The sequence below is a fragment of the Borostomias antarcticus genome, assembly GCF_949987555.1.
Source record: "Borostomias antarcticus genome assembly, chromosome: 3".
Lineage (NCBI taxonomy): Eukaryota > Metazoa > Chordata > Actinopteri > Stomiiformes > Stomiidae > Borostomias > Borostomias antarcticus.
The window spans coordinates 19228586-19240179 of NC_140236.1; the positions used below are offsets into that span (position 1 = coordinate 19228586).

Below are 11594 nucleotides of genomic sequence, written 5' to 3' on the forward strand. Positions count from 1 at the left end.
AGTACCTTATATGATAATGGTAATATCAACGGCCACAGAGCAAAACCTCCTATCTGCATGATTGGGTATCCTTAAAAAATAGCATTCTGCAAGAAAACAACACGTTTTTTTTTTGTTTCTCAAAAAAGTTTCTTTTTCAGATAGGGGGTTTTGTTCTTCGGCCATCAATATGTTTCCACAATGGTGTGCGGCTTGGATTCCAATTCTTTTTCAACTCTTTTTTTTATTGAAGAAAGGCAAAAATCAAAATAAACATACATAAGTCATCATGGGTCGTACAGTCAAATCACAATTTACACATTACACATGTCCCAACATTATCAGATTATCTATGGGCATTATATCAGTGGTGTACATACATAATCCATTTCCTCCAGTACTTGTTACATTTCTCTAACCTAAAGGTATTTTCACACCAAATGTGAATATTCTTGTGAAAAAAAATAAAATAAATCAAAACCCATATTTCTCAATTAGTCTCTTCACACCAAATGTGAAATTTCCATGTTCCAAAATAAATAAAAAAAATTCACAAATGTTTTGATTTTTCTGCGGATTTCTCTGGCCTGACAGGCACATCACAATCAAATGACTGCAAGCTGAACATGCTGACAGCACAGCACAAGAGCCTGTTGAAGAGCCCGTCTGCATAAATCCTATTTTTGGTGTGGGAGATCACTGCGTAGAATAGCTATGATTATGTCCCTACTGTAGCCTAATAAACCTGGACGGTCTAGATCTAACGTGACTTGTAGACCACTCTGTAATAGGCTAGAGGCCAACTTGCAGTGCCGTTAGTGTAGCTATAGCAGCAGACAGCAGTGATTGGAGTTGGCTAACCTACTTGTTTTTACAATGACCACGAAGGTTTCTGATAACGTTATAGCGAAATCAGACTGCATGTAACCAGTCAATAGGCCTATGCAACTGCAGCTATTTCGATGTGTTAGATGCAACATTGAAACGCTGAATACAATTTGATTTGTGACACTTTGTAGCAAAAGTAGCCTACGTAGGTGCAAAAGTGGTCGGTGGAGCATCTGGCTCGTGATGACCGAATGAAAATGATTGACATGGAGTTTTTATTTTCCACTAATTCTGTTTGGAATGCATGGAATGCAATTTTTTCGTACTGCACTTGGTGTGAAAGGTTTGGCTGCGGAAATTAATTAGGCGAAATTCTCGATTTATTTAAGCTTTTCGTATTCGCTTTTTGGTCTGAAAACAACTTAAGCCGTCAACTAAAAGTGAGTCTTTCCATACTGTATATTTCATTTATAATCCCTACCCATTGACCCCTTGTTGGAGGATCAGACTGGAGCCATTTACGTGTTATGGCTTTCCTACTACTTGCCAAGAGTACCTTCAATAAGTACTTATCCTCATCTAGAACAGAGTCTGGGACTTTTCCTAGGTGTAAGAGCCATATTTGTTATGTGTGTGTGTTATTTGTGGAGTAATGCACATTTGGGCCAATGGGGGGCAGTTACCCCTGAGGGGATTCTATGAGTACCACGGGGGTGATTGGGACAGGTGTGCATGCCGGCGGAAACATACAGTTTTTGACCGTGGCCACGGAGCCAGATGGGTTGAGCAGTAAACTTGTTTTAGGCTGCCTAACTAATTATATGATGTTACCGGGATGCTACTGTCACCTATAAGTAATAAATGGACATCTATCAAAAGGCAAAGGTAACGCTCTGGACAGTTGTTATTGCCGCTGGCAAATCGGCACGCGTCAAACATTTCGCAGACATGCACCACATATAGTGGCATTGGGAAGCCCCTATACTAGGCACAAGGTAATGAATGAGTAGTCAATTTCCACACCCAATATCTTTTAAATCTCAGTTGTCACCTCTCGCCAATATGGTTGTATTTTTGGACAGGCCCAGAAAATATGAAAATGGTCAGCCATAGAGATTCACAACAGAGACCTGGCATTGTACACCTGTTTTCAGTGCTGTTAGTTTGGGAGTGATAAAAAATCGTACTAGATTCTTCCACCCAAACTCCATCCAGGATCTGGAGTTGGAAGTAGTTGCCTGTGTCTCGCATATTTCTGTCCAGTCCTCCTCTGTTATTTGGGAGTCTGACTCTTTTTCCCATTTTTGTTTAATGTATTCTGTTAATTGATTTCTAGAGGCTAGTATACTTCCATACAGTCTTGAGACCAAATTTTATTATCACCTCTTATATGCATTAGAAAATATATTGATCAGGTAGCATTCCTTAGTCTCTATGTTTTTTATATTTTTGTTAAAATAATCCCTAATTTGTAGGTATCTGTAGAAATTCCACTTTTCTAATCCAAAGGAATCTGATATGTCCTGATAGCTCTGCATTCGCCCACTAGAAGTGGTGACTGAGCAGAAAGCTGTGATACCTTTCCAGACCCATTGTTTAAACCTCCCGTCCATCCTAACTGGAGCAAATCCTGGGTCATACGCCCCCCAGCTCAGGATACCGCCATGTTTTTCTAATTGTAATTTCCTCAACACCTTAAACCACATCTTCAATGAGAACACAGTCCATTGGTTTAGTTTATTATAATTCCTTTCGGTTTGACTTTTATTTCCTAATAGCGACTGTATTGATGTTTCCATTTGTTTAATTTCTAGGGTCTTCCACTTAGATTCGTAGTGTGGCTCACACCAGTTAACTAAAGGCTTTAGTTGTGCCGCATAATAATAATCCTGTAGGCAAGGAAGAGCTCTCCCTCCCTTCTCCTTTGCTAACTGCAACGTCTTATACCTTACTCTAGGTCTTCTGCTGTTCCAGACGAACCTTGAAATCATCCTATCCCATTCATTTAATTGTTTTTGGGGGACTTCTAAAGGCAGAGATTGAAAACGATACAATAGTCATGGTAACACATTCATTTTAACAGTTTCTATTCGTTTACTCATGTCTAATGGAAGCACATTCCATCTGGAGATATCTGATTTTATCTCATTATTAATGGGGTTATAAATGGGGTTATAGTTACTTTCAAATAGTTTTGGCAAGTCTTTTGTTAACTTTATTCCCAAATACTTCATTGTGTGAGAGTCCCATTTAAAGGAGTAGTAAAGGGAAAATGCATGTTTAGCCCTGTTCTAAGGTTACTTATGATCATATACAATGGTTCAGATCAAAACATTGACAAAACTAGCACTTTTGAGAAAGTCTGATAATTGCTCTACCACCGTTTTGGTCATACAATGGATGTGGGTGGGTACCGTGAAATCATTCAAAAAACATGTTAAACTCTCAATTTCTGTCTAATTTCTGTTTAATTTTGTTTATTTGAGTTAATATTTGTAGGTATTTTTGTTCTGTATGTTTAATCTTGGAGATCTTCGTTTCCTCTTGTAGGTCAGCTAATCTTTTTTAGCCTTTTTTAAGGATGCAGTGAGAGCAATCATTCTACCCCGGATTACAGCCTTTGCTGGGTCCCCTGGAGTAGTGGGAGAAACCTCTCCATTATTGTTACTTTGGAGATAATTTTCAAATTCATTCTGTATCTGTTCCTGTAATTCTATATTATTTAGTATACACGTATTAAGTCTCCAAAGTGTATTTTTCCTTTGGTTATCTAAATATAAAGTAAGGTATACACCTAAATGGTCAGATACATCCCTAATCCCAATATGACAATCTTTGATTCTGTGTCTGTCTGAATTAAACATGAACAAATAATCAATTCTTGAGTACATAGAATGGCATGAGGAATAATAGGTAAATTGCTTTTCTACTGGCTGAAACTCTCTCCACACATCAAGTAAACGTCTTGAAGCATCCGCTGAACCATTGTGGCATTAGGGTTTTTCTCTTTTTCTTTGGATGGGTGAGATGTGTCCAAACTAGATGGATATTAAAATCTCCACCACATCTAAGGGTACCATATGATTCGGTGGCTATCGAATAATCAAATAATCAAATATTTTCTTTAGAAATGATTTGCTGCCCCCTGGTGGAGCATATACATTAAGTAATGTTACTTCTTTACTATCTAATTTGCCTTTAATTAAAATATATCTCCCCTGAGTCGCGTGGAGGCGGGCAACGGGCATGGCGGCTTAAAAGAGTGCTCCGGCTGTCGACGCAGTATATTTTATAATATTATGAGATAATACTCGAAATTAACCTCTTCTGTGTTGAACTATACGTGCGAACCGACAAATATGCCTAATCAAGCGAAAACACCCGGTATTTCCACTAGGCAAGGCTCAAACACGACAAAATCTGAGCTAGCTCAGGGCGCCACTGCTAGCCAAGCAACGCCTCATGCTAACCTCGAGCCAAACATCAAAAAGCCCGACGTGGATAATGCCTCACTGGCTGCAGACATTGCTAAAATGTACGCGCTACTTAAAGAAACGTCTGAGAAACAAGAGGAAAAACTCAGCATCATTCAGCGAGCAACCGTAGCCGTCGAGAGCAAAATAGTAGAAATGACGGCTCGCATCGGTAATGCTGAGTCTCGGCTGGACTTTCTTGAGGATGCTTAGCGGGCACGCAGTCACGCATGTCCGGACAGCGCCCTCTCCTGTATATCTGCAGTATGCATCACTAACAATTGGAAAGAACGGACATTCCACCCCCCAAAATTAATGACTAGTCGACAACAATGTACCAGTGTCGACTAGTGGTTTGATAGTCGACTTTTCGACTAGTTGGTGAATGCCCTACTCTCTCTAGACTATAACACCTATATAACACTATACACTCTCTAGACTATAACACCTATACAACCTGTAGTTTAATATCAACCTCTGGAGGGAACTGTAGTTTTAATATCTGGCTCTGTATGGAACTGTAGTTTAATATCCATCTCTGGAGGGAACTGTAGTTTAATATCCACCTCTGGAGGGAACTGTAGTTTAATATCCAGCTCTGGAGGGAACTGTAGTTTAATATCTGGCTCTGTACGGAACTGTAGTTTAATATCCATCTCTGGAGGGATCTGTAGTTTAATATTATCCACCTCTGGAGGGAATTGTAGTTTAATATCCAGCTCTGAAGCTCTGGTGGATGTTGTGTTTTGTGCTTCTGCTACCAAACTATGGCTGAGAGAGAAAAAGAGAGAGAGGGGATGTCTCTTGGCTGTCAAGCTCTCTAGCTAGTTCACCACTAGTCTCTCTCCAGACTCAAATATTACGTTGAGTCGCTGCACTCTGCATACTACATAATAGAATCTTTGCCACTTCGCCGCCCAAGCTGGTGTTCTGAGGGCATATCGACGGTTCAAAATTGAAAGGGTGACAGGTTGTGCAAATGAGAAACCTAGCCCAGGTTTGATGGGCAGGGCATATCTGGGTGGGAACGCTAGATCGTGAAAGTATTGATTGGGGTTGCTGGGATTCCTATGCTACCAATGAAGTGGCAGGATTTGAACACCATTTTGCATGAATTGTCCCAGACCCATAGAGAGATGTGCAGTATGCAGTAACGTAGTTAGCGTAGCTTACGTAGCGTATCAGCGAAATAACTCTCATGGGTCTGGCATTGAGACTAGTTGAGACACTGGTTAGTTCATCTAAACAGTTGAGCTGAGTGAGTGCTTGAAGGAAAGCTACACACACCCTTTACACCTCACACCTGAACACACCAGCCTTGCACACACCCTTTACACCTCACACCTGAACACACCAGCCTTGCACACACCCTTTACACCTCACACCTGAACACACCAGCCTTGCACACGCCCTTTACACCTCACACCTGAACACACCAGCCTTGCACACGCCCTTTACACCTCACACCTGAACACACCAGCCTTGCACACGCCCTTTACACCTCACACCTGAACACACCAGCCTTGCACACACCCTTTACACCTCACATCTGAACACACCAGCAAGGCGTCAAACAGCTGAGACTGAGCAGAGCTGGGAAGACATTACAGCACCATTGTGTAAACTGGCCAAATAATCATCAGAAATGGCTGACAGTGGTCAGAACGGGTGATTGTGAGGTTTGAACTGATAATTTGTGACTTTAATGGTTGATTGTGAGGTTTTAATGGATAACTATGTAACTTAAACCTGTTACTAAACCTGAAGCTGCTAATGAGGGTGGGGTTCAGTTCTTCTGTTTGAGTTTTCTATTTTAATTCAAACCAATTATCAACTCAAAATTAAGAATCGTGTGAAACCCCATACCTCTGTCCGTCTGTCTGTCCGTCTGTCTGTAGGTCTCTGTCTGTCTGTCCGTCTGTCTGCTCTGAGAATGACTGCGGCTCGTCTCAGAGCCTGTGGGCGGGGCTTCAGAGTGCTCTTTAAACAGACATAAGCTGGTGTTCATAAAGAGTGTGAATGTCTGCTACATGGCTGAATGGGGGCTGATCCCTGACGGGTTTGTTTGCTTTCCTGTCTGAGTCTGGACTGATGGGGCTGATGTTCAGACGCTGATTCAGAAGGGTTAGCGTAGAGAACACTAGACATGTAGTAAACATGTAAACACATGTAGAGGGGGTTCTGTTCTCAGGTATGTTAGGGTCGTGTTGGTGTTGATGTTGGTGTAGCTGTGATCACAGTGTCTTTAGGCCACTCCCTTTCCTAGAAGCTGACACAGGTTTCCGCCAATCGCAGGCCTCTCAAATATGGCAGGAACTGGAGGAGGAAGAGGAGGGGTCTGACGAAGGCCCCCGTGGTGTGTTCCATGGCGCCCTGCGGAGGAGACGGGGAGCGCGGAGGAGGGAGGAGGAGGAGGAGCGGGCAGGGGGGCGGGCACAGCTCGGACCACGCCTCAGGATTTCGGAGTACTCTGACGATGACTATGTTCCTTATTTTGCTCTGGCCACGCTGGCTGCCCTGTTCGCCCTGTTCCTCAACCTGGTCTACCCCCTGCTCTGCAGGACGCCCTGGGGCTGACGCAACGCAGCTCCTTATCACAGCACGCACCTGGTCCTCTGGCCTGACCACAGCCCTGCTCCACACCTGACCACAGCCCAGCACCACACCTGACCACAGCCCTGCCCCACACCTGACCACAGCCCTGCCCCACAGCCCTGCCCCACACTTGAACACAGCCCTGCCCCACACTTGAACACAGCCCTGCCCCACGCCTGACCACAGCCCTGCCCCACGCCTGACCACAGCCCTGCCCCACACCTGACCACAGCCCTGCCCCACACCTAACCACAGCCCTGCCCCACAGCCCTGCCCCACACCTGACCACAGCCCTGCCCCACACCTAACCACAGCCCTGCCCCACACCTGACCACAGCCCTGCCCCACAGCCCTGCCCCACACCTGACCACAGCCCTGCCCCAAACCTCACCACAGCCCTGCCCCACACATCACCACAGCCCTGCCCCACACCTGACCACAGCCCTGCCCCACACCTGACCACAGCCCTGCCCCACACCTGACCACAGCCCTGCCCCACGCCTGCAGGCTTTATTGGGCCCTACTATGCTGGCTGGCCTGCTGGAGGCCCTCAGTCATGGAAGAAATCACATCCATACTTAATATAACAACTCGGGCCCTTAGGCTTCATCATGTGCCTGTAGTCAGCTCTGTAGAGCACACAGGCTCCAGGCTCTCTGGGATGTACACATCAATTGCACGCTTTGTCTTTCTAACATGCGCACAAGCAGGGTCAGGCTCTTTCTTAGCAGTAAGAACTCAGAACGGCTGATTGCACTTGAAATGTGATGTCCAGCTTAATGTCCAATACTATGCTTGTCCTCTGCTGTGTACTTGCCGCAGCACAGGTTTGCTGAGAGCTCTAATTAAGGACCCTTTCACACCTGCCCTGTTTGGTCCATTTGAACCGAACCGTGGTGTGTGTACTCGTTTAGTCTGGTTCATTTGGAGAGGTGAGAACTCATATTTGGACTCTGGTGCCGACCAAACAATCGAACCATAGTCCTGAAAAGCTGGGACTCAGTCCGGTTCTAAGTGGACCACAGTTCGGTTTGCTTCAGGAGAGAACATAATCAGACTTAATATAGGACCTAATACAGGAAGCAAACCTATATGTTAATATAGGACCTAATACAGGAAGCAAACCTATATGTTAATATAGGACCTAAAACAGGAAGCAAACCTATATGTTAATATAGGACCTAATGCAGGAAGCAAACCTATATGTTAATATATGATCTAATACAGGAAGCAAACCTATATGTTGACACTTGTCAGAGACAGACAGCAGTGCCATAACTAGCAGCAAAAGGACAAATGTGGTGAATTCATGCAACATTAAATAAACAGCCAACCTCACTCGTCTTCTGTGTAATAATTAGGCTACACAGAGAACATATCGTAGGCATTAATTTTACTGTTTGAGACTATCTGAGACTAAGAATGTCATTACTGGTAATGATGCTTGCATTTTTATCATGTAGCCTTCATGACATTAAAACTAGGGTCCACCTTCTCCTTTATCCTCTGGCTGGTCTCCTGAATGGGGTGAAGCAGTACGCCTACATTGTTCCCACGTCTGGGGATGTGCTCATGTGTTTGCACCGACTGCTGGATGTGGTTGGACACCAGATCATCATCATAAAAGATACTATTGCAATACACTGCTGTCACTCCATTGTTGTCAGCAACAAAGAGATTTTGTGACAAAGTGATTGTCCCTCTGGCATTTTCCGTCCAATACACAACAACCTGTACAACCATGTCTCATTTGATTACAGATGTTGATTTGCTGACCAGAAAAAAATACAACTTTGTTGCAGCTTCATCTTAAACCTGACCAAAACTATTAGGTGTGAAAGGGTCCTAAGATGTAAGAAGCCATAATGCAGTAATAAGTCCATCTGTGAAACCCTGAGCACCCTGCCTGCCTGGGCTGTCATGTCTGGGTTGATTGTAGTATGGGAAACCTTTTCAAGGCCTTGAACTGAGGCTAGCTGCCAGTGTTGTCATGTTTGAACATGTCTCAGGGACATCTCTGTGAACATGTCTCAGGGACATCTCTGTGAACATGTCTCAGGGACATCTCTGTGAACATGTCTCAGGGACATCTCTGTGAACATGTCTCAGGGACATCTCTGTGAACATGTCTCAGGGACATCTCTGTGAACATGTCTCAGGGACGTCTCTGTGAACATGTCTCAGGGACATCTCTGTGAACATGTCTCAGGGACATCTCTGTGAACATGTCTCAGGGACATCTCTGTGAACATGTCTCAGGGACATCTCTGTGAACATGTCTCAGGGACATCTCTGTGAACATGTCTCAGGGACGTCTCTGTGAACATGTCTCAGGGACATCTCTGTGAACATGTCTCAGGGACATCTCTGTGAACATGTCTCAGGGACATCTCTGTGAACATGTCTCAGGGACATCTCTGTGAACATGTCTCAGGGACATCTCTGTGAACATGTCTCAGGGACATCTCTGCATTCTGACATGTCTCCTACCACAGGTTCAGATACAACGGCAGAGACGCCACACTGCTTTTAAAATATACCTTTCATCTTTAGATTTTCTATAAGGTCTCGCACGTTGAAACCATGTTGAAAATGCCAGTTTTAGAACTTCTGAGTTCAAAATCAGTCAGGCTGTGTTGAGTTGGTGTGTTGGGTGTTGGTGGGTCAAGGTATTCTTGTATAGAGTAAGTATGTATGCTAGAAATACCCTGTTGGGCTCAGATCACTGTCATGATGTATGATGTATATGCAATATAATGTGATCATGTATGTGATGATCATCTAGTTTTGAACATGGCTAGAGGAATACTCACACAGAGCTTGACATCAGTCTGTGAATATTCATGTCTGTGACAGTCTTACAGAGATCACATCTGAATATTCATGTCTGTGACAGTCTTACAGAGATCACATCTGAATATTCATGTCTATGACAGTCTTACAGAGACCACATCTGAGGATTCATGTCTTTTATATTATTATTATTATATTTTTTCAATGTAATTTAAGTTTGTAATTGAAATCTATGAATGATATGTAATTGAAAGTCTGTAATCAAAACCTATGAATGGTATGTAATTGAAAGTATGTAATTGAAACTTATGAATATGTGTAACCTCATGCTTGCCTTTTCAATGAAACGGTTGACAGACACATTTGATAAATGGGAAAATTTTGTAGTTGCAATAAGTTGTACAGGTACTCCTGTTCTCATCTCATTGCTGCTGCTATCAAGCCTTCAACTGCTTTTTAAAATAAAACCTCAATCTGATGTGATTTGATCTTTTCATCAGTCTACAGCCCTGTCATCGACGGTGACTGATCACATGCGTTCCATCTGATGTTGTTTACTCTAAGAGGTGGTTGGCTTGTTTGTTTTGTTGTCTACAGGCAGGTTGGGGTCCTTCTGAGGGACACAAGGGAAGCCAAAGAACAAGCCTGATCTAAATAATGCTGGTTTATTTTTCAGGCCTCTAACCAGGCACTCTTTGGGACAGACCTGGACCCAGAAGGACCCCCCACACTGACCCCCGAGGTGAGCTCCGACCTCTTCTCTGGAGACTGCGCTGCCCCGTCCTACAGCAACATGGAGGAGGTGGATTAAGGCGTGGCCTCAGTCCGACCGGGCAGACGAGACCAGAAGAGTCCAGCGAAGGCAGGTGCTGAACAGGGTGCATTCTGCCCCCTCCCTGACCTGGACATCCACATGAGACCAGACATGGACCAGCTGTCTCCCTGCTTCTATGACAGACCAGCTCAGGCATAGAGCCACGGCTGTGTTGGGGACACACTGATGCTCAGAGACACGTTTATCTGTGTACACACCCATTTATACTCTGATCAACTCATTTTGTATAGTGGTATTCACCCAATGCTCACACACACACACACACACACACACACACACACACACAGTTGATTTCCTGTGTAGCCCTCCAGGTCAAAGCCCATGGTAACTGATTGAAGCACAGTTGGTAACAGCCCTTTTTGGTGGAAGGGCAGTGTGGGTGACTCGGCGCTCACAGCTCCCCCTGGAGCACCGCTGCCCTACCGGCCCTGCTGGGCTCAGTAATGGGCTCGCTCACATGGGCTTAAAGTTAAAATCCCCTTTCAACAAGCTATGACATGGGTGAATTGTTAGGTTTAGTGTGCGTGCGTGTGTGTGTTTTAAAATGCTTGTTTGGTTGTTTATTAGTTTGTTTGTTTTTTTCTACTTCTCATTGGGGTATTGCCTGGTCTGATGTGTTTGGATTCTGTCACCTGGTTTGAAATCGTAGCAGTTGATGTATAAAGTGTGATGGGTGCTGATGAGATCTCAGTTAGTTGTGTGTTTTATAAAGATGATATCATGCTTCTACTGGCCCTCCATCTGTCTCATTCACAACTTTTCATTTTTCTTGTGTAGCTTTAAAATCCTGTGGTTGACAGATGAGAAGCTTGGTGTCCGAGGAGCATGACTGCATGTCACACAGTAGCCCCCTGACTGATGCTTTTCTGTTCAGTTCTGTTTGAGTGGACAGTCTTGTCCACACCTGCCCTTTCCTTGGTAATGGACTACATATATAAAGTGGGGATCAAACAGAATCCGGCTGTGAATATGATATAAATGGTTAATATAAATAAAAACCTTTTTGAGAAGCTAGGGTGAAATGAAAGGTTGTTTGTACACACACAGTTGTAACTAAAATAAAGTTCAGTGACATTACAAGAGTACATTTT

At 43.9% G+C, this 11594-nt stretch overlaps 1 protein-coding gene across 2 annotated transcripts in view; it reads left to right on the plus strand.

Moving 5' to 3' along the window:
* Positions 1-11499, plus strand: part of usp19 (ubiquitin specific peptidase 19) — a 104491-nt gene extending 92992 nt beyond the window's left edge. For both annotated transcript variants that reach the window (XM_084436273.1, XM_084436274.1), the window contains exon 26: positions 10345-11499. In XM_084436273.1, the coding sequence (XP_084292399.1) occupies positions 10345-10479 (135 nt within the window). In that variant the 3' untranslated portion in view covers positions 10480-11499. The remainder of the gene's footprint in view (positions 1-10344) is intronic.
* The last annotated feature ends 95 nt before the right edge of the window (positions 11500-11594 follow it).